This window comes from Geotrypetes seraphini, chromosome 1 (genome assembly GCF_902459505.1).
Source record: "Geotrypetes seraphini chromosome 1, aGeoSer1.1, whole genome shotgun sequence".
Lineage (NCBI taxonomy): Eukaryota > Metazoa > Chordata > Amphibia > Gymnophiona > Dermophiidae > Geotrypetes > Geotrypetes seraphini.
This window is the reverse complement of record NC_047084.1, coordinates 351,052,425-351,076,929: the sequence shown is the minus strand read 5'-3', so window position 1 is coordinate 351,076,929 and position 24,505 is coordinate 351,052,425. Positions and strand designations below refer to the sequence as shown.

General features: G+C 44.9%; 1 protein-coding gene across 5 annotated transcripts in view; it reads right to left on the bottom strand.

Annotated features, from left to right (window-relative positions):
- ABRAXAS1 (abraxas 1, BRCA1 A complex subunit) overlaps positions 1–24,505 on the bottom strand; it is a 124,873-nt gene that overhangs the window by 37,475 nt on the left and 62,893 nt on the right. For all 5 annotated transcript variants that reach the window (XM_033963790.1, XM_033963762.1, XM_033963753.1 and 2 more), the window contains exon 5: positions 11,946–12,139. In XM_033963790.1, coding sequence (XP_033819681.1) covers positions 11,946–12,139 — 194 coding nt within the window. The remainder of the gene's footprint in view (positions 1–11,945; positions 12,140–24,505) is intronic.

Here is a 24,505-nt window from a genome sequence, read left to right as displayed (position 1 = left end):
CGCTATTTTTATGCTACTCCCATTAGATTTGCCCCTGATTTTCCGCCTGCTAGGGATACTGTGATTTTTCGGCGTTGGGAAATGGAGGGTCTTAGGGTCCTGGGTCAGTTGATAGTGGGTGGACATCTGGTACCCTTTGCTGCCTTGCAATCTATATATGATCTCCCCTCAACAGATTTTTTCGCCTATGTTCAACTTCGGGATTTTATGGTGAAGAGGGTGATCCCTGAGTGGGAAGGGGCAGACTCTGCTTTTCTTCAAGTTTTTAGGATGGGATTTGGGGTGGGCCTTATATCACGCCTTTATAAAGCTCTTCTATACACTAGGCCTCAGGCTCGCACATACGAACATCGTTGGGAAATCTTGTTGGGGAAGACCTTTGATTATCAACAATGGGACCGCCTTTATGGTACCTTGCTGAGAGTTTCTTTAGCATCCCCCTTGGTTGAGCAGGGGTATAAGATGCTATTTCAGTGGTACCTTACGCCGGAAAAGGTGCACCGTTTCTATCATTGTGGAGATGGGCACTGCTGGCGTAACTGTGGGAGTCTGGGCACTTTTGGGCATATTTGGTGGGATTGTGTTATGATTGTACCTTTTTGGAAGATGGTTCAACAACTGATGATTGATGTGTTACACCTGCCCATTCTATTGCGTATGGAAGTATTTTTACTTAACTATCCTTCGGGGAGCTTGGATGTGGATCAGAATCATTTTGTGGCCCTAGTTGCTACGGCGGCTAGACTTACTGTGGCTACATATTGGAAGCGTGCTTCTTTGCCTTCTCGTACTGAATTGTTAAATAAGATTGATCAAATTTACTTGATGTCTAAATTGACTGCTTTAAATAATGATTCCTGTGGTACGTTTCATCGTCAGTGGTCTCGTTATGGCTCCTGGCGGGGTTTTCTTTGAGCTATCCTCATTTTCTTCTTCCTTTGTTTCAGACTAATGCTGTATCACTCGGTTGGGGGTGGGGGGGTTATGTTGCTTTCTATGGGCAATGTACTTTTGCTGTTGGCATGCTGCCTGTGTACTGTTTTCATTTTGTTGAATAAAATATTAAAACATTTAAAAAAAAAAAAAAAAAAAAAAGGCCGACAACTGCCCCCAAAGTGCAGAGAGGAAGACAGTGGCCTGGCATCAGAACTGTGTCTTGGCGGCAGCTACTGGTCGAATTGCTACAGGCTGCTGATGGCGAGACCCGCCAAAGTACGATCTGGCAGAGGATAAGGAACGATGACCTGTGGAAGGGCCCAAGTACAGGTGAGAACACTGAAAGGAATGAGAATTAGAACACCCAGAAGAGCGGGATCTACTCCCAGGCAATGCCTTGGGTTTACGATGCTGACCACTGGCCATAAGGTCACCCAGACCCTGACTGAATAGGAGCTGATCCTTGAAGGGCAACTGGCTCAATATAGCCTTAGAAAATGAATCACCAGACCATTGCCGGATCCAGAGCATCCTGCGAACCGAAACAGAATAGGTGCTAAGGTTGCCGAAAATGTTCACAATGGCGTACAGGGCATCAGCCATGTAATCCACTCTGGAGATGAGAAAATCCAAATCCCAAAGCACCAAAATGTCATGATCATGGCGCAGCTTGGAGTGGCATGCCCGAGCCACAAAAGAGGAGGCCATCACCGCTTTGACCCCAGCTGCGGCCGAATCAAACAAACGCTTAAGGATAAAATCCACGCGTTGGTCCTGGACATCCTTCAGGACCACCTCCTCCCATCGCTAGGGAGAGATATGCGCTTGGTGATATGTGCCACCGAAGAATCCACCTTTGGAGAAGTAAAGCGCTTGTTAAAGCCATCCTCCATGGGATAAAGCCACAATCCACCTTCGGAGAAGTAAAGAGCTTGTTAAAGTCATCCGCCATGGGATAAAGCCACGCCATGGCTCGAGCACATTTCAAGGGACCCTCAGAAGTCTCTCAGATATCCGTAAGAATCCAGACATCAGGATATCAGGAAAAGAGGCAGATTGTGGCCTCTGGTCACTCTTAAGGGAACATTCAGCAGAAACTGGCTGTTCCATCTGTAGCTTCAATTCTTGCAGAGAATCAGATTAAATCCACAAGGTGTGTAGGTTTGAAGAACCTGTGTACAGTGGGGTCCTCCCCCAAATCACGGGCTCCGCACCGGTCTGGATCATGGAGATCCGCCTGATTCGCCATGTCCATGGCTGCCGCAGAGCTGCCCTGTGAAAGCAGAGGAATGGAAAGAGTGTCTGGCACAACTGCGGGCACAGTCAACTTACTCCCTGGAACACTTGCAGTTAGACAAGAAGAAAGAACCTGGGTCCCTATGACCGGCACAAAAGCCGGTGGAAGGGAAACAGGCAGGGACTTTTTAACTAAGTATGCCTGATAAAGCATGTGCACAAATTCCGGGGGAAAACCATCCTGAGGCGGGAGCCGACTTCTGCACCTCAGATTTGGAATGTTTGAAAGATTCATGGGGTTTTTCGCTGGAGCCACACTTACGATTCACCGAAACACCGCCAGCACACTCACGAGGGCCCCCTGATGCCAATTTTGCGAGAGTCGGGGGCATAAGTCGCTTGACGATCCTCCCCGGAGGTCAAAGGCACCGAATTCAAGCAAATCTCACCCTTCTTGTGGGCCACAGCACATGTGGAACACGGCTACGCAATCAACAGCCTTCCACTGCAAATGAGGCATGAATCCATCCCATCCTGCTCTGGAGAGAGAAAAGATGAGCTCCTACAGCCTGGCTTTGTAGGAAGAAAAGACTGGTGAACATGCTCAGAGAGGAGGTATGAAAGGGAAGGGGGGGGAGTCTCTGAAGTTTTGAGGCTTGCTACAGACCCTGGCGGGTGGAAGAAAGTAACCCAGTGGGCCCGAAATAAAGTGGGATTGTACAAGAACAAGTGTTTATTAGCCAGGGCTTCTTAGGAAGCTGTGCAATGGACCCTTTCTAAAAGATTCTGCCTCCCCAAATCTTTTGTATCCCATAATAAAGAAACCCATTCCTGCAAAGTTCAGAGCTGGCTCACAGTAGTTGCAATTGGATTCATTGTATTTCTTTACATATACTATACCAAAAATCACAAGCATTGGGTTTCGCTGGTAAATCACACTTAAAGTTAGAAACAAAAAATGAGAAGATAAGGCAGAAGATAATGAGTTCAAATATATTTATTGAATTTCAGCAATTACAAAAGACGGTGTAACAATAAGGAAACTGTAACAATGCCATAGCAGGACAGGCCAATAGCACAAAAGCATATAACATAAATGATAATTTGGACATTCAGAGTGTCAGACCGTCCCAACACGGACAAGCAAGCAACTTGGGGAGAAAGGGAGAGAAGAAATAGAAAAGAGTGACGGAGGGGAAAGACCCTCCAGAGAAAGAGATGCAGTAATCGTCAGTAGAAAAGAGGCAGGAAATGATAATTCGGAACAGGGCGAGCAACCCAACCACAAGACAAATGGATAACACATTATCAAAATGCACAGGATATGATGAAGGATTAGAATGGAATTGTCAGCGGTTATAAGAAGAAAGATTTTACAGGATCCCAGATTTTAGATACAGCAGGGAGTCTGTTGGAGAATTCAGCTGCCTTTAATTCATACAAATGTATTAAGAGTACTGTGTTCCACCAAAAAGTAAGGTTAAGAGAGTCGGCAGACTTCCAATTATGTAGAATCATTTGGATGGTAAGAGCAATTAATATATTAAACAAGGATTGTTGAGGGGGGGGGAAAGCATCTCCTCGAGAGCTAGTGTTCTAAAAAGGAGACTATCAAAAGTGAAAACTGAGCGGATCGGTAATATAAGTAAGATATGAAACCAAAAGATGGAGATAATGGGGCAGGCAAATATCATATGGCAAAGGTCCCCAATGTCAGAAATACAGTGCCAGCAGAGGTTGGAATCGCGTTGACCCGCTCGGAACATTTTATTGGGAGTCCAAAAGACCTTATAAGACATAAAATACAAGGACTGGGACAAACTAGCAGTAGGACGAAGTATTTTAGAAAAATAGTAGTCCCAGTCCTTATCTGTTCCACTCCAGGATGACTCCGTAGACCACATATCCGTAGATTTTTTAAATCTAGGGAAGCTATGAGATCTCATTTCCTTATAAAAGCGGGAGGTGGAGTGGCCAGCAGCGACACTCATTTAGGAAAGGGATAGTAATGTGGACGTCTGAGAGTACTTAAATATAGAGGGGGAGCATTTCTTCAAGCAGTGAGAAAGTTGGAGCCAATGAAAGCATTCAGTAGGGGGAATGGCATACTTATCAATAATCTGAGAGAAGGAGAGGAGAGAGTTATTATCCAAGACATGACTAAGGGTCCATATGCCTCGATCCATCCAAGTACGCCAATGAGGAGGGCTGTTAGCAATCAAAATGTTAGAATTATACCATAACGGAGAGGCAAGGGAGTGCCAGTGATTTTGATGAGATAGAACATAGAAACATAGAAGATGATGGCAGAAAAGGGCTACAGCCCATCAAGTCTGCCCACTCTGCTTACCCACCCCCTGTCTATGCCCTAATCACCCAATTTTCTTATCTTGACCCTCGTAGGGATCCCACATGGGTATCCCATTTATTCTTAAAGTCTGGCACGCTGTCTGCCTCGATCACCTGCACTGGAAGCTTGTTCCAATGATCAACCACTCTCTCTGTGAAGAAATACTTTCTGGTGTCACCATGAAATTTTCCGCCCCTGAGTTTGAGCGGGTGCCCTCTTGTGGCCGAGGGTCCCTTGAGAAAGAAAATATCATCTTCCACTTTGACACGTCCCGTGAGGTACTTAAATGTTTCGATCATGTCTCCCCTCTCCCTACGTTCTTCGAGAATTTAGAGCTGCAATTTGTTCAGTCTCTCTTCATACGAGAGACCCTTGAGCCCCAAGATCATCCTGGTGGCCGTCCGCTGAACCGATTCAATTCTGCGCACATCTTTACTGTAATGTGGCCTCCAGAATTGCACACAGTACTCCAGATGAGGTCTCACCATGGCCCTGTACAACGGCATTATGACTTCAGGCTTTCGGCTGACAAAACTTCTATTGATACAACCCAATATCTGCCTTGCCTTAGATGAAGCCTTCTCCACTTGATTGGCAGTTTTCATGTCTGCACTGATGATTACTCCTAAATCTCGTTCTGCTGAAGTCCTAGTTAAAGTTTCTCCGTTCAAGAAGTACATCCTGCATGGATTTCCGCTTCCGAGGTGCATGACCTTATATTTCTTAGCATTGAAGCCTAGCTGCCAGGTTGAGGACCAACTTTCCAATGTAAGCAGGTCCTGCGCCATATAATTCTGTAAACTGCATTCACTTACTATATTACATAGTTTGGCATCATCAGCGAATAGTGTTATTTTACCTTGAAGCCCTTGAGTCAGATCCCCTATGAATATGTTGAAAAGGAGTGGACCCAGGACCGAGCCCTGCGGCACTCCACTGGTCACCTCCGATATTTTAGAGAGGGTACCATTAACCACCATCCTCTGAAGTCTGCCACTCAGCCAATCATTGACCCATGCAGTTAGTGTCTCTCCTAACCCCATCGATTCCATCTTGCTTAGCAGCCTGCGGTGTGGGACACTGTCAAAAGCTTTACTGAAGTCCAGGTACACGACGTCCAAAGACTCTCCCAAGTCCAACTTTCTTGTTACCCAGTCAAAGAAGCTGATGAGATTGGATTGGCAGGACCTACCCTTGGTGAATCCATGCTGACTGGGATCCCGAAGATTCCCTTCCCTTCATTCAAATCGTGTCCAATTTGCTTTTAATTAGTGTTTCCATGAGTTTGCACACTATTGATGTGAGACTCACCGGTCTATAATTCGCAGCCTCTGCCCTGCAACCCTTTTTATGCAGAGGAACGACATTAGCTAATTTCCAGTCCAGAGGAACTTTCCCCTTACTTAGGGAGAGATTGAATAGCTCAGCCAACGGTTTTGCCAGGACATTGCTCAATTCTCTGAGCACTTTTGGGTGCAAATTGTCTGGTCCCGTGGCTTTGTTCACCTTGAAGCCTTGCCAGTACACTGTAAACTTCACCTGGTGTGAACTCAAAATTCTGAAACGGGTCTTCTGTGCTTTGTGTTGCCTTCAACTGCGGACCGTGTCCCGGTGCCTCACAGGTGAAGACTGAGCAGAAGTATTCATTCAGTAGTTCGGCTTTATCGGAATCTGCTTCCATGTAACTTCCGTCCGGTCTTCTAAGGCGTACTATCCCACCTGTGTTCCTTTTTCTGTCACTAATATACCTGAAGAAGGATTTGCCCCCTTTTTAATGTTTTTTGCCAGAATTTCTTCCACTCGAAGTTTTGCCTCCCTAACTGCCATTTTGACCGCTGTAGACCTGGTCCTATATTCTACCTTTGCCTCTCTTTTCTCCGAGCGCTTGTAGGAGAGAAACGCTTTTTTCTTCTCCTTAATGAGGTGCGAGATCTCCGCGGTGAACCATTGGGGTTTATTGTTTCTTTGTCGTTTATTTACTGATTTTATGAAGCAGCTAGTTACTTCATGTATGGTTGATTTCAGTGTTAACCACTTAGCTTCTACATCATCGGTCTCCGCTTGGTCTTACAGCGTCCAATGGACGAAATCTCCCATGCGTGCGAAGTCTGTGCCCCGGAAATTGAGTACCTTTGTTTTCGTGTTTGATCTAGGGAAGCCTTTCCTAAGGTTGAACCATACTATGTTGTGGTCGCTGGAGGCTAGCGTATCTCCTACTGAGACCTCTGAGACGCTTTCCCCGTTGGTGAATACCAGGTTGAGGATCGCCTGGGCCCTAGTGGGCTCCGTTACCATTTGTTTGAGACGTGCTCCCTTTATGGAGGTTAAGAGCCTCCTGCTACCACTGGTTGTCACTGAAAATGAGTTCCAGTCTGCATCAGGTATATTGAAGTCCCCTAGCAGTACAGCTTCTCCTCGTAGAGTGATATTCACTATGTCTTCAATTAATTCTGCGTCAAAGTGATGAATGGCATAAATAGTAGCGCGAATGGTGTCCGAAGAGTTGGATAATAAATGGGCAGGAACATAAGGCAAGCAGGAAAGTGGAATGGGGTGGACTAAATGATGTTCTATAGACAACCAGGAAGTCTGTTGATCCACCAATTCAGGAGTATGCAGCCAGAAAGAGCTATATCGAAGAAAGGTAGCAATGTGGTAGAGGAAGAAATCAGGAAAACCCATCCCACCATTAGCCTTAGCCGATTTAAGTATATGAAGGGCGATACGAGGAGGTTTTTTGCCCCAGAGTTATTCAGACAATTTACGTTCTAGGGATTTATAGAAGACTTTCGGAGCCAATTTGGGAAGCATAGAAAGGTAATAGTTAACAATAGGAGAAATAGTCATCTTAATGGCCTCCATACGACCCCACCACGATAGAGATAGGGGGGACCAGCGCTTTAACAGAGAGTCCACTTTGGTAATTATAGCATCAAGGTTAAGCGATATCATAGTATGTCTATCGTGGTGGAAAAGAGTGCCAAGATATTTTAAAGAAGATGAGGCCCAACGGAAGGAATGGGGTCCACAGTCAGATAGGGAAGTAGTGTCGTTCAACGGACAAAGCTGTTCCAACACATTTTTATTTGAAAATCTCTTTATTCATTTTACTACCACAGGCAATAATACAAGATACAATGTCAATACATTTTTTAAAATCTTCTAATACTCTTTAGGTGTGAAATGACTGAATCACAGTGACTTTGCTGTTACTATAAGCTGTTGCAAGAAATTTATCTTGAGTGGCCTTTTGCTTGAGGTTGTTTTACACAGAACCATTGTTTAACCTCTCAAAGTCTGCTTTGCATTATAAATTTCTTGCAACTGCTTATAGTAACAGCAAAGTCACTGTGATTCAGTCATTTCACACCTTCAAATGAAGGGTTCTATTTAACACTAAAGTCTGGTGTCAGGGTAGTGATCATTAAAAAATCATCAAAAAATTTTTTCACACACCTATTTCACAATGGGGTTTTTGACCTATGATAATAACCTATACCCCACTTGTATGTCATTAAAAAAACTCTGGTTTCTTGACAAAAGGGGCAATTGAGGTCTTTTTTTCCCCGTTGTGTTTTTTGATATCACATACACTGAGGATTTAGTGGTCATAGATACTGGCGGTTTACTTGTTAGGGGTCAAGCCTTGAAAAAACTGCTCATGCATATAAGTATTTGTTAAGCACTTACTAATGAAAATTGATCACAACTTTAATAGATAACCCATACTCTTGAAATGAGCTTAAAATACAAATCCTCACCAAGGTTGGGAGCCACCTACAAATCTGAGTTCTTACCTCCCGTGCAGGAATATCCCCTGCTATAGAGGACATTGACTGGGAGAGCAAAGGCATTAAAATGGAGTCATTTGTCATCTGACCTCATGTCCCCAATTTGCACATGGCACTGCTGCTGAGGAACTAAGTTCTTGGGGGTTGAATCCCCTGGCTTGAGCAGTGTCACGATATCCCAGGGTTCCACACAGCCTTTAGTTATCAAATAAGCCTCAAGCATCATATTAATGAATTCAGGGGGAAAACCTGGCCCCTGATTTTCAGACGGTCCCTGAAGACACTGCTGAGCCTTTTTGGGGTTTTCCCCGTCTTAGCACGGCTGTGTTTCACCAAGGATGCACTTTTGCTACTCTCCGGTTCAAATTAGACTTTTTGCCTGTTCCTCAAACTGACTGGGCACTAATATCCCCCCAAGGGACCAGAGAGGGCTATGCCAGTGACTCCTTCCCCCTCCTCACTTGCTACTTGGAACACGGATGCTCCTCGGACTGCAATCCCCAAATGGGGCATGAATCCGAAGTATAATGACCTAAGGAGTCCATCCCCACTTGTTTTTAATCAAAAATAAAGTATTTTCATGCAGATAAAGGCTTTTAAATTCAAATTGGGAAATCCAAGAGGGCCACGGTGGCAGCAATTTTAGCACCAAAAATGGCTTGGGAGAGCTACACTGAAATTCAAAAACTGGCAATTTTAGGATTTGAGAGGTGAGTTGAACCTGTCTCTAACCCCAGAACCAGGTACCCAGAACCAAAGGAAAACTAATTTTAAGGGACCCCCCTGATTTGGTCTGTCAATCTGTCAGCCTGTTACTCATTGTGCCATGCTGTATGCTGGGAGCTGCAATGGAAGAAATAGCAAACAGCTTACAGGAGAACCTCTGCCTCAACAAGCCTGGAATCTAGACTGTTAGCTCCACCCTCCCTGCAGTTCGCTAGGAAAATCAACTGCTTTTACACCTAAGCAGCAGCAGGACCAGCCACCACTACCAAGAGCCCTTTGCCCCGATCCAGCCAGGCATGTGAGCTCCTCCCTCTGCAGTCCATTGGAGAGATCAATCTACCTGCTTTTAAATATCAGCAACAGTGGGAAATCAACTGCTTTTACACCTCAGCAGCAGCGGAACTATCCGCAACTACCAAGAGCACACAGACCCGATCCAACCAAGAGTGTGAGCTCCACCTCCCCCTGCAGTCCACTAGGAAGATCAACTGTTTTTTACACCTAAGCAGCAACAGGATCAGCCACCACTACCGAGAGCCCTTTGCCCTGATCCAGCCAAACAAGTAAGCTCTTCCCCCAGCATTCCGTTGGAAAAATCAATATGCTTGCTTTTAAATATTATCAGAAGTAGGAGATCAACTGCTTTTACACCTAAGCAGCAACGAGACCAGCCACAACCACCGAGAGCACACAGACCCGATCCTACCAAGAGTGTGAACTCTTCCCCCCATGCAATCCGCTAAGAAGATCGACTGTCGGCTCCGGGCGGCTTTCCCGCAGAGGAGAGAATCCTGCATTCACCGTGGGCCTCATCTGGGGCAGCCTCCTTGGAGCGGCTGGGGCACGAGCAGTGTGTCTGGGAGGGAATGCATGGATGGGAGAACATCGCAGGGGAGGAGACATAGGCATCCTGGGACTGTCTGCCAAGTCTCTTCCCTGAAGAAGCCCTTTCTGGAAACGTCAATCGCTCCTCCTAACTTACTTGCTCCACTTCATCACTGACGCTGAAACCGTGGATTGAAGACAAAGTTTTATTTTATTTTTCTTTCCAGCTTATGATTTATCTTTAATCTTATCTATTGTTTTGCCTTTTGTCTTTATTTTGTTCTATTTCTATCATTTAAATTTCTCCAGAATTCTACTGTTCAACAGCTCCCCCTTCTGCTTCTATTCCTTTCTCTCCTCTCTTCTACCTTCCAAAGTATTTAGATCAATGCTGTCTTGTTAAAATGTTTATTTTATTTTTATTTTTCCTCTAACTCTACTTTTCACTTCTCTATTACCCTCCAGGTACTTTAGTTAGATTGTGAGCCTTCGGGACAGTAAGGGAATTTTTCAAGTACCTTTCTTATTTCTAATCTTAATGTATATTTTCTGTAAACCGCTTAGAACCTAACGGATGTAGCGGTATATAAGAAATAAATTACATTACATTTCTAACTGCCTCTCGGGCTCAATTCACTGGCTGGAGAACTCAACCTTAATGGAACCCAAGCTCGCCAAAACGGGGGGAGGAAACAGTCGGCCCTAATGCAGGGAAACTGCCACAGTGCTACACATCCTACACTCAAGTCCACTGCTGTCTCACAAACCTCTGTAGCACTGAAAGCCTTAGATAGATATATGGGGGGTTGTTCTGGAAATTTTACTAAGTTATGTGTTTATAATCTATTTATGATATGATTGATTACAATAATTGAAGAAGGGTGGGCGGGTTGGGATAAAATTTTTATGAATATATGTGAAAGAATTTCAAGTGTTATATTGTAGATATTAATGACATATTCCTGTACACTTGTAAGATTTTAAAATGAATAAAGAATATTTAAAAAAAAAAAAGCCCTGAAAGCCTCAAAATTGAGTGAAAAAACCAAAACAAAACTTGAATTTAAAGAAAATAAACACGAGCAGAAAAGACAAGATCCTGTCTCACTTATAGGACGGGACAGCCCAGAGGTAAGAGAGGGGGAACAATAAAGTATGAAAATGGAACTCCCTACAAGAGTTTTCACCAGAAGGGACTGATTACCTGACCGTTCAGGAATGGAGGATCTGTCGTTCTAGAACTATGTTTTGATATGAAGGAGGCTTTTCTGACTGATGATCTGAAAAGTACAGACCCAGCCATAAGCTTTTTGTGTTAGTATTGAGCAGGGTGTCCGAGATCTTTCCTTCCTTTATTCTTATAATTACAGCTTTTAAGGTGGTAAAACATACATCAGTCACATGATGCCAAGCTCAAATTTTGTTTCATTGCAGGAGCGGCAGATAAAGCTGACACCTAACTGTGCTAGGCTGCCTACATTTGGGCCAGTTTCAGCCCCGGGCTCTGGTGTCTCCATTGTGCCCCCACTCTCTTTTACTCAACTAGCTTTATTCCCTAACAGAGGAAGCCTTGCCCAATGGGTGCTAAAAAGAGCAACCGTGTCAGCGAACACATTTCCGTGCTCAACCAGGTCCTGTCTGGGGACTGGGTTACTTGGGAGCAATCAGGCTCAACCTTGCTGTGCAGTCTCAGCCAGTAGTGCAGGGAGCTAGACCAGGTATCAGGAACACCAGTCTGAACAATCTACCCTCTGCTTGAAAAATACTGCAAGAAAACTGTTAGTGCAGACTGCAAGAAAAATACTGGAGATTTCCCTGAACACTAGCAGATTATACTGATGAGTTCACTAGAAAAGACCATTTTTTATTCTCTACCTACATCTGCTAGTAGAAGGGGATAATGCCCACTTCTTCAGAATAGTGCAGGCAGATGACAAGGAAGACCGATTAAACATAGGTAACATAGGTATCATGGTAAGAAGTAGTAATTCTCATTAATATACTAAGGGAGCACACACAATTCCTCTCAAAGCTGTATGTTCCATTCATACCCAAAAAATCGGTGAGATATTAGCACTTACCTCTCTTGTGGTTTATGCAGAGCAAATTCCAGTCTGTGTGTGGACCTGCTTTCTGTGGCGACACTGGAAGTTATTAAGAGGAAGACCAGCTCTGGATTTGAAAAGTGTTCCTGCAGGTTTCTATGCAGAAGCTTCTCCCGGAACGTCATGATTTGTTCTGTGTTGCGCCTGAATTTGTACCACCCTATCACATCCTGGGTAGAAGATACACACATTTAATACTGCAATATCCTACAAAGAAAGCTTCCAAATTTTAGTTTCAGATAATCGCAGTCAAAGAGGATCTGCTGCAGTGAAGGAAAAATGGCATAGTGGCATGATAGTCAGATTTTCATTTTTCACATCAGGACCAAAAGCAATATTAATCCTTCTACTATTTTTATCTTTTGCAGATAGGGGAGAGTGATGAAATGAAGGCACTGGGGCAAAAGTTACCTGTGTCATATATAATAGTGAAATAATTACTGTATATACTCAAATATAAACAGAAATTTGGGGGCCAAAAATAGGGGCCTCTGTTTATATTTGGGTCAGCGCTGACCCGTCCCCCTACCGAACCTGTTGCAGGCCTCTGTTGGGCCTGCCGTAAAACCTGGTAGTCCAACAGTGGGCTGGGACAGCAGAGATCCCTCCCATCTCCTGCCCCAACCAACTTTAACCATTTTTATCTCCTTTCTGCCCCCCCCCCCCACTCACTCTCGGCATACCTGTTAAATCCCTAGTGGTCCAGGACAGGAGGGATCTCTTCTGCCTTCCTGTCCCGGCCAACTCTAAGAAGTTATACTCCCCTCTCCCAGTACCTTTCAAATCCCTGGTGGTCCAGTGGTGAACCGGGACAGGAGTGGCCTTCCTTCGCTCCTGCCCATGCTGACTGGTTACCGAGAGAACTCAAGGAAGCCAATCAGCTAGCAGCTCTGTTCGGGCAGGAGCGAAGGAAAGTTGCTCCTGCCGCAGTTCCAAGTTTATTTGATTATACCACAACGGAAGAAACATCTATGTGGTTTACATATAAAACTAGTAATTAAAATAGTATAAAAAAGGAAGAACTAAAATATCAAAAATAAAGGCAAGAAAATAAAGAATTAAAATCTGATTTTGTGTTTTCTATTTCAGATTGATTTCCGCTAGGCTCCTTGTTTCGTATTGTAAATTGTAGACCAAATGCATCTATAAATAGGAAGGTTTTCAATAATGTTTTAAAACGTTCACTACTGGACCACCAGGAATTCAAAATATACATGATGAAGGGGGGGGGAAAGGTTACCTCAGTTTATATTTGGGTTGGTTTATATTCGAGTATATATGGTATTAAAAATTAAAAAAGATTGTTGTTAGCTATTCAGCAAGTAAAAGAGATACAGGGTATTCCTTATTCAGATCGGGAATACAAAGTCTCTGCATATGCAGATGATATTTTGCTTCATTTGAGAAATCCAGAAAACAACCATTCCATGCTTACTTGAATTGATTGAGAAATTTGGAAAATTTTCATGGTATAAGATAAATTGCAGTAAATCTAAAGTTCTTCCACTAAACGTGTATTGTACAAAAGGCTTGTTTGATTCATTTTCTTTTGTATGGAAGGAGGGTGGATTAAAATACTTGGGAATTTGGATAAAAAACACGCTGGAAGACACAATGAAAGAGAATGAAAAATCTTTATTGCAGAAGGTAACAGAAATGTGCGAGCAATAGAATCCACCACATCTGTCTTGGTGGGGGAGAGTTCAAACTATTAAAATGATGATATTGCTTGTGGTTTGTTATCAGATGGGAATGTTACCAGTTTTTTTTAAAGGGGTCCTTTTATAAAAAGTTAAACAGTATTCTTACAAAATTTATTTGGCTGGGCAAAACTCCTAGAATTGCTTTAGTATCTTTACAAAAACCAATTGCGGAGGGTGGGGTAAATTTTCCCAATTTCTATAGGTATCATCAAGTCTATATTTTGCGCCAGGGTATGTATTGGGTCCTCCCAGAGCTGATTGATAATACCCCAGATTGGTTGTGGTTGGAATGGCGACTCATGTTCCCTCTACGTTTATGCCATGTTCTTAGTATTAAAATGCCTAGATTGAATAAAGAAAACAGAATTTTTGTGGATACATGGAAAACTCTGTGATTTGTTAGTAATTTAACATCTATTCCAATCTATAAATCGACAAATCAAACTATATGGTTAAACTCCAAGATTCAAATTGGCGGATTTAAGGTCATCTGGACGATAGCAGGTATACGGATTTTAGGTGATGTTATTTCAAATGGTAAACTGCTTGACTTGTCACAGTTGCAACATAAATGTGGTCTTAATATATCACAAAGCTTTAGATGGTTGCAACTGAAGCAGGCCATTCAGGCAGGGTTCCCTGAATGGAAGAATCTTAATACGCAATATAGTTTAGAATTTTTATGCTTTCAGGTGGACTTCTTGGGACACCAGGCTGCTCAGTGGTATAAATTGATAAACGGATTTGTAAATAAAAAACCTAAAAATGGACTTAGGGACATTTGGAGCATTGAGATCAAGCATCAAATTACTACGTCTCAATGGCCATGAATTTGGTCTTGGAGAATGAGATGTACGGTGTCCACATCTATGAGATCATTTGTTATACTATTGTCCCTTTATTTTGACCTTTTGGAAATCAATCTGGAACCAAATAAATTGTTTATTAGAGAATCCTGTGGCTTTGTCGTATGACACGATTCTATTTGGTATATCAATGAGAACAAAGAGCCAAATTTCATTAAACATTAACAAGCTTTTATGATTATGACAGGAGTCGCCATACAACATATCACATAATTAGAAAAATTGGAGCAGGCTTAATTACAGTTTTTGGTGGAACTCATCATGTCACATCTATAAGATGGAGAGAACAATAGCCATACAAAAAGGGAATTATAAAAAATGTAAAGAGATATGGGGCCATTGACAAATTATTGTAATGAGTAGATACCATTTTTCCATTATAAGTACAATACAAGTGAAGGGATGGGAGGGAGGGAATTCTGAATTTTATTAGGTGTTTAGATCAGTAAAATGAATATTTCATAAGATATATTTGATATATTTGGAGAGAGACCTGGGAGTGATGGTAGATGCAACACTGAAGGCATCAGCACAATGCGCCACGGCCTCAAGGAAAGCAAACAGAATGTTGGGTATCATTAAGAAGGGTATTACAACCAGGACGAAAGAAGTCATCATGCCGCTATATCGTGCAATGGTGCGGCCGCACCTGGAGTACTGCGTCCAGTACTGGTCGCCGTACCTCAAGAAAGACATGTCGGTACTTGAGGGAGTACAAAGAAGAGCAACTAGACTGATAAAGGGAATGGAAAAACTTCCATATACCGAAAGATTGAAGCAGTTGAGACTTTTCTCCCTGGAGAAGCGAAGACTTAGAGGAGACATGATAGAAATCTTCAAGATCCTGAAGGGCATAGAAAAAGTAGACAGGGACAGATTTTTCAAATTAAGGGGCGCCACAAGTACAAGGGGGCACTCGGAGAAATTGAAAGGGGACAGGTTTAGAACAAACGCTAGGAAGTTCTTTTTCACTCAGAGGGTGGTGGATACGTGGAACGCGCTTCCAGAGGCTGTTGTAGACAAGAAAACATTAAATGGTTTCAAAGAAGGTTTGGATAGATTCCTAGAAGAAAAAGGGATTGAGGGGTATAGATAGGTATAGACCATTGCTCAGGAAATGGGCCTGATGGGCCGCCGTGGGAGCGGACCGCTGAGCAGGATGGACCTAGGGTCTGCCTCAGCGGAGGCAACTTCTTATGTTCTTAAGGCAGCTTACTCCAAGCATATGGAACAGCAAGGTAGAAGGGATGGAGACTGGAGTTGGCAGAGGAAGGGCACAAATAGGAGGGACTTACCAGCTGAGAGTAGTGAGTTGTAGTAGTCTAAACGCAAGGTGATGAGGGCATGGATAAGGGTTTTGTTAGTGTGCCCAGAGAGGAAGGGTTGGATTTTGGGAATATTATAGAGTAACAAGCTGCAAGATTTTGCGATTTGTTGTTATCTGGGTGGTGAGAGAGAGTAAGTAAGTCAAAGATGACCCTGTGATTGCGAGCAGTCAAAACAGGGAGGATGAGTGTGTTGTCCACAGAGACAGAGAATGGGAGAAGCAGGAAAGCGAGTAGTGGGAAGATGAGCAACTCCATTTTAGCCATATTCAGTTTTAGATGGCAGTGAAACATCCAGGTGGCTGTGTTGGACAGGCAGATTGAGACGCTGGTTTGGATTTCAGTGGAGAGGAAGATCTGAGAATCTTCAGCATAGAGGTTATACTGGAAGCTTTGGGAGGAGATCAGCGCTTCAAGTGAGCAAGTGTAGATTGAGAAAAGGAGTGGTCCCAGGACAGAGCCTTGAAGTACACCAATCAATAGCGGGAAGGCTGTAGAGGAGGAACCACCGTTGCATACACTGAAGGTGCAATGGGAGAGATAGGAAGAAAACCAGAAGAGAAAAGAACCCTGGAATCCCAGCGAGGGCAGCGTAATCAAGGAGTAGGTGGTGATCAACAGTATCAAACGCGGCAGATAGATCGAGGATGAGGATAGAGGCTTTTGGATCTGGCCAGGAACAGGTCATTGGAAACTTTAGTAAGGGCAGTGAAAACCTGACTGAAGCGGATTCAGGATAGCTTGGGAAGAAAGGAAGTTTGGGAAATGGCAGTGAACAGCAAGTTCAAGTAACTTGGATAAGAAGAGGGGAGATGGGGCGATAGTTGGAGGGGCACATGGGGTCCAGTGAGAGTTTTTTGAGGAGGGGTGTGACGTCGGCATGTTTGAAAGCATCAGGGACAGTTGTAGTGAAGAGCAATAGGTTGAGGATGTGACAGATAGGAGGGATGACAGCGGGCGAGTGCGAATCGGTTCGGAGGAACAAGCAGTGGGTTTGGAGGATGAGCTACTATTGGTGGTTGTAAGGATTTCGTCATCACTCGGGATTTGTGTTCATTTTTAATCTTATTTTGATCTGCCTATTTCTCCCAATGTAAAGTTTATTACACAGGCAAACCAGAATATATATAACATAAGGTAAAATTATGTCTTACCTGTTAATTTTCTTTCCCTTAGACGCAGCAGATGAATCCAGAGACCAATGGGATAGCTCACATTTACCAGCAGGTGGAGATAGAGAAACTGATTAACAGGTGTTCTTATTGGCTGGCACTCCTCCTGTCTCATCAGTATAGCTACTTGCCCAAGCACATTTAACCATCAATAGGCATAGCATGTAAAAAACTTCTTTCCCAGAACACATCGGAAACAGCAACGATACAGAATACAACCATTAACAACAACCAATCACTAAAAGTCGCACACGAAAAAACCACCAACCAAATATTAGAAAGGGTGGGGCTCTGGATTCATCTGCTGCGTCTAAGGGAAAGAAAATTAACAGGTAAGACATAATTTTACCTTCCCTAGCAACAGCAGCAGATGAATCCAGAGACCAATGGGATGTAGCAAAGCAATCCTCAATCTGGGTGGGAAGCAAATACCGCCTCCGCAACAACCGAAGCACCAAAAAGCCCCTATCGCATGTGCCCGCACATCCATGCAGAAACGCGGAGAGAAGGCACTCTCGGAAGACTAGTTAGCCGCGAGACAAATATCCTCCAAGGAAACAACCTCTGGGCCGAGCCCAAGAAGTAGCCATCGCTCCAGCGGAATGGTCATGAAGTTCAATCGCCACCCGCTCCCCTGCCAGCAGGCAAGTATAAAGAATGTCCTCCTGGACCCATTGAGTGATGTAGGCATCGGACGCCGCTATACGCCTGAGGCGTCCCTTGAAGAATCCAAAAAGGAGATATAAACAACTAACAGTTGTTAGAAACCGAGCTCGCGGAGAACGCTACATACGTTTCAAAAAAATGCAGTGAATAACAGTACTGCTCCCACTATCTCCTCCCAGGAAGAAGGAAGGAAAAGCGAGCATGACGTAAAAGAAAGGATGACACCCCCCTAGAAAGAAATAGTGGTACCATCCGAACTGACACCCCATATGACGGAAATAAGGAATGGGAATCCCCGTTGAACAAGGCCTGCAACATCGCAACCGCAAAGCTGAAGCCATGGCCACAAGGAACCCATGGTCAACCGCACAGCTCTTTAGAGTCTCAAAGGACAAGGCTAAAATGAAGCCATCGGTAACTTAGAAGAAGTACGTGAAGGTTTTACTCCAAACCGGGCTTTCTAAGAGGCGTATGAATATACCGCACTTCTGTTTAGGAACTGAACTACAGGAAGCTGAGAAGTCAGCGAAGGGCCATCTACCTAGTTCCTGTAACAAGCCAAGAATGGCACTTGAAGCTGAAGGGAATTGAACGCTACGCCATCGGCAATACACCTGTGCCAAAAAGGAACTCAGGAAGGGTACAACTGTTGAGAAGTATCCAAGAAAGGAAAAACCTCCAAAAGGAAGCAGAAGCCACAGGAGAAGACGTCTGTAGCGCCTGGATAAGAGAAGAAACAACCTGCTTCGCATAACCCTCACACGCCAGTCAAGACTGCTCAAAAGCTAGGTTGTAATACCAAAGTAGTATGAATATCCATGTTGATCTCACCCAAGGAGAGCAAATTCGGAGATACCAGGAAACTTCTTAGTCCGGCTGTCGAAAGGCACATCAGATCCACATAGCAAGGATGGCGCAGCCAAGCCAGAGATTCTACAAATACTGTGCCCGGAAAGCGAGCTTGAGATGGCAAATCCAAGCCATCATCAGCCAGGGGAAAACACTGAAAAAGAGAAACCAGAGGTGAGAAAGAAGCCACACTGTTACCCCCTCTAACTCCCACTTCCTGTGCCCGCCGAAGAAGCTAGGAAGCATGGAATTGTGAGACGAGGCCATGAGGTCAAGTTCCAGGAGATCTTACTTCCACAAAAAAGTGGAACGCCTGAGCCAAAATTCCCAACATCCAGGATGTAGAAGATATCACTATAACTAACGTCTACACTTATAGAGCGTACACAGTGCTGTAACCCTGTACACTGTAACATCCAATAAATGGGCCATGCTCAGATTTCGCAGAGAGAAAGACTAACCAAACTCTTTTCCTGACCCGTAAAATGATCTGCCAACCGAATAGAAAGATGAGGGTCCACCCATCGAAGTAGAACAACCACTGTACCTGGCAACTGAGTACATCACCTACTGCCCAAGCTGTAGAGAAATACCCCCATCATAATACTGACTGAAAGGGCCCTCAGCGGCATTCCGGAAGAATGGTCTGAAGCTCTAGAAAGGAAGCCTGACCAAGCTCAAGAGTAGAAGAAGGAACCAGTACTTAGTCGCCTCTGAAGACCAGACTCCTGAAGCTGAGGATGGAAGCCACCGAGTCCCCCAACCTGACAGGCCGGAATGGTCGGTGGTCATGAGCTAGTCCAGCAAAGACCGCGGCATGCCCTGGAAAGACAATCTTGCTGAGCCACCAAATCATACAGAGCTATGCAGGAGAAGCATAGCAACTAATAGGAGCCCAGAGATACCGGGAACCACCGGGACAAAAGCGGCTGCTGTAGCGTTAGAAGGGAAAGCAAGCCGAGGTTCCCAGAGGGGTCAGCAATATGGATGGTAGAACCTGTACAGAATCCCATACTCTTAGCCATGGTAAGCAAAGAACGCCAATCTGAGATCGAGACCCCACGCTCAAGTCTCTGGAAAGAAACACATGTCTCTCCTATAAGAATAACAGCATCAACCCGATATACCTATAAATATTTATAGGAGAAAAGAGCACTGCAAATTTGAAGATGCGCATGTAAAGAACTGAGGAAAAGATACCACCCGCTTCGTGTCAGTCAAAAGACCCGACTGGAAGTCGTCCGAATCAAGCAGGCAGTCCAGCAGAAATCCGATAAATCGCCTGGCAGTGCAAATTAACCCTTGGGTAGGCGAAATGGAATGTGCCAAAACCGAAAGCGCTGCTCCAAGAGAGGCAGGCAAACCTAGGCCGATTCGGAGTCCATAGAGAAAATGTAAATATATTCCTAGGTTGACTGCAGAAATGGGTAACCCTGAGAAACTAATGCAGCAGAATGGAATCCAGCCTGCCCAAAGCCCCCGTCTTGGCCACCCAATATTAAGTGGTACCCTAAGAACTACAAGAACTGTCCCGAGGACCAGCAACACTTCAAAGAGAAACGCAAAACAGAGAGACTCCATGAACGAACTGGAAACCTGAGGAGGATGCAAAGGTGCAAGCATCCTGAAAAATGTCTACAGCTCCCTGACCTGACAGTAAAGCGACTACTCCCTCATGAGAAAACAGTAAACCAGGAAAAAGAACACCGTCTTGCGATGTGAAAGGGAGCATGAGGACATTCAGCAACCTGCCTGAACTTTACGCATGCAAAGGAAAGACAAGGCGCACCAGGCGTAATCCAGAAGCAGCATACGCCTCTCCAGAGAAACGAGCTGCTCCTGGCCGAAAACAGACCAGGTTTCCACTCCAAAAGAGAGCTTAAGGGGAGAATTCATTGGGCATACAGTGCCAGCTACCCTACGAACTCGCAAGCAGAGGTTCTCGCCCTTAGGGATCAGCAGCCACTTAGACCATGCTTCTAGAGCGGATGGCCGTCTAGCACGTGCCATGAAGGCGACCACCACGCGATAAGCGTGAAAAATCAGCCAACCCTAGAGACAAGCTGGCCCACAGCAAGAAGAAAAGAAACATCAGGCCTCAAGAGAGACCCCCAACTCGGAATTCCTTCATACTACCCTGAAGAAACCTGTCTAGAGCACAACCAGGCGCACGCAGCACATAGGCAGAAGGCCTAAGGAAACCTCCAATATCGCTGCACGTTATCGGAACCCCGAGTGAAGCAATGAACCACTCGAATGATACACGGGCACGCCCTTGACACCTACTCCACCGTGCTGTTTGCCAACCTATAAGGTAGCACAACCAAGCGTAGGCAGCCAAACCCAGGGCAGAAACTTTATGTTTATCCCAGGACAAGCAGGCAGCATATTCCCACACATGGGTGACGTCACCGACGGAGCCCCACAGCAGACAGCCTCGAAAGCAAACTTGCTTGAAGATCTCGAACTTTCGAGCACTGCACCGCGCCTGCGCGCGTGCCTTCCCGCCCGAACTAGGGGGCGCATCTCCTGAGAGGATCCTCAGTTCGTTTATTTCCGCGGAGACAAGAAGACACGTTTTCTATCTCTGCAGCATTGCCTTCTCATCACTGCGGCTGTTTCTTTTTCTAAAGTCGGTCGCTGTGTTTATCTTCTTTGTTCTTTCTCTATATAAAAAAAAAAAAAAAATTAAACAATTTGTTTTCGGTTTCTTTTCTTTTTGTCCGGCCGTCGAGCTTTGGGCCTAGGCCCATTAGCTCCTTCGTTCGACACGGACTTTATTTTTTCCATGTCCCGGCCTCTTACCGGGTTTAAACGTTGTCGACAGTGTAATAGGGTGATTTCGGTCACCGATCCCCACTGCCATTGTTTACAGTGCCTGGGTTCTTCTCATTCCCCAGAAGATTGTCATCGCTGCTTCACCCTTACTCCACGGGCTTTTCGACGACGTTGTGCTCAATTTTTTCAACTTTTTGGCATGGAGCAATCTTCAGATCCGGCCTCGACCTTGGCGGCTGCCCCGGTCTCGAAGGCTTCGACTCTGACGACGCCGACACCTGTGGTCTCGAAGGCCTCGACCCAGACTCCGGCTGGAGCTTTGGTCTCAAAGGCCTCGACCTATTCGGCTTCGGTTACCTCGAAGATGACGCCATCCACGAAGTCTTCTACGGGGGGTAAGTCTCCGAGTTCCCTTTCAGGTACCGTACCCAAGAAGCCACCAGAGTCCTCGGCACGTCCAGCTTCGAAGCGTACCTCCAAGATAAGGGAATACTCACCTTCGAGGTCGCCCTCTTCGGAGCGTATTGCTGCACCTACGAGGTCAGAATCTTCTGTCTCGGTGCCGATGCTGGAGGACATGTTGAAATCTATACTTACCACTCAGATTTCCTCCTTAGTGGCTCAACTGGTCCCGTCCTCGACCTTGCCTCGGACTGATCAGCCTGTCACTCAACCAGAGCTTCCAGTCTCCCGAGGCCGATCCCGGACACCGAAGAACATTTCTTCGTCGGATTCTTCTCCGGGCACGCCTCCTCCGAAGCACCGGTCGAAGCATTCAAGACCTGTTACTTCCAAGCTTCGGAGGGAGTCTTCGACCTTAGATACCGAGACTTCTTTGCCTCGCTCTTCGAAGACAAAGCATGGCTCCCGACATCACCGAGCCTCGACTCGAAGCCCTTCTCGATCGAGAACACCGTCGAAGCCAGTCCGTCGAGACAGTTCTCCTCACACCTCGACTCATTCTGTACCACGTACACCTGGTACTTCTCCATCCAGGAGTTTGAAAAGAAAGCATTCTCTTACTCCACCTCACAGTGCAGCTTCTTCTGTTACTCTACGTCTGGACTCAGAACTTTCACCATACTCTAGAGAGGCTTCTCCATCCTACTCAGCTCTGCCTAAATCTCGCAGTGGCTCTCCTGAGGAAACATCTGATCCTAAATCAATTTCTTTTGCCAAATTTATTTTTGACATGGGTCAAGCTCTCAAGCTAGACCTTCATTCAGACTCCAAATATACTCCTGAATACTTAGCGGATATGGAACTTCCTCATCCACCGAAAGAGTCACTCAGATTACCTATGACTCCTGTTCTGAAGCAGACCTTCACTCGCAATATGGAAACACCTTATTCCATCACTGCTATCCCATCTAAGTTAGAATCCCGTTATCGAACGGTCCCATGTAAAGGTTATGAAAAGTCTCAACTCTCTCATCAATCTCTGGTAGTAGAATCATCATTGAAGAAAGCACATCCTTCAAAAATTTATGCTTCAGTTCCTCCTGGTAGAGAAGGCCGTACCATGGATAAATTTGGTCGACGTTTATACCAGAACTCTATGATGGCAAATAGAGTTCTTAATTATAATTACACATTTACGTCCTACTTCAACCATTTTCTAAACATTTTACCTTCTTTTTACCCGGACATCTCTACCAATCGTCTATCGGAATTTAAACTTATTCTTAAGACTCTTTCTCAGTTGAGACTATTCATGTTACAAGCTTCCTATGATGCCTTTGAACTCTCGTCTAGAGTATCTGCATTTGCTGTAGCCATGCGTTGTTTAGCATGGTTACGTATAGTGGACATGGATCCTAACCTTCAGGATAGATTGGCTAATCTTCCTTGTCAAGGAAATGAGTTATTTGATGACTCTATTGAGGCGGCTACCAAGCGTCTTTCAGAACATGAGCGCTCTTTTGCTTCCCTCATTCGTCCAAAACCTAAACCTGCACCAACTAGAGGTTTCAAACAGACTCCACGTCGCTATCCGCAGAAAACAACTCCTGCTTTTTCTAGACCTCCTTCTCGTCGGCCTCCTCCACAACAGCGACAACAGAAGTCTCAGACCCCTGCTGCCACCAAGCCTGCTCAGTCTTTTTGACAATCTCGACCTGAGCATTCAAATTTCTCTGTTTCCAAATTCTCCCCTCCCCATAGGGGGGTCGCCTGTCCACATTTTATCATCAATGGGAGCTAATTACATCAGATCTCTGGGTACTTACCATCATACGAGAGGGATATTCTCTTCGACTCCTTCAGGTACCTCCAGATCGCCATCCAAGAGAGTGTCTTTCAAATCAGTCGCATCTTCCCCTTCTTCTTCAAGAAGCTCGAGCTCTTCTTCTCCTGCGAGCAGTGGAGGAAGTTCCTCTCTCCCAAAGGAACTTGGGATTCTACTCCCGTTATTTTCTAGTTCCCAAAAAGACGGGGGATTTGCGACCGATTTTGGATCTCAGAGCTCTCAACAAATATCTAGTCAAAGAGAAATTTCAAATGCTCACTCTGCCAACTCTATATTCCTTGATGGATCAAGGGGATTGGATGTGCTCCCTCGATCTCAAAGAGGCCTATACTCATATCCCTGTTCATCCAGCGTTTCACAAGTATCTCAGATTCCAAGTAGGAAATCTTCATCTTCAGTACCGAGTTCTCCCCTTCGGATTGGCTTCTTCCCCCAGGGTTTTCACGAAATGCCTAGTGGTTGTGGCTGCAGCTCTTCGCAACCAGGGTCTCCAAGTATTTCCATACCTAGACGACTGGCTCATCAAAGCCTCTTCTTTTTCAGAGGTTATTGCAGTGACTCAACAGACTATTCTTTTTCTACAAAATTTGGGATTTCACATCAACTTCCCCAAATCTCAATTGACTCCTTCCCAGTCTCTCCAGTTCATAGGAGCTACTCTGGATACTATCGCTCTGAGAGCATACCTTCCACAACCACGTCAGGACGCACTGCTTCAAATTTCTCAACAATTCTTCCAACTTTCCACTGTTCCAGCAAGGAAGATGATGGTTCTGCTCGGTCACATGGTTTCTACAGTTCATGTGGTTCCTTTTGCCAGACTTCACCTTCGCATTCCTCAATGGACACTGGCATCTCAATGGCAGCAATCAGTGGATCTACCAACTCGACTAATTTCCATCACTCCTTCATTAAAGAAGTCTCTCCGT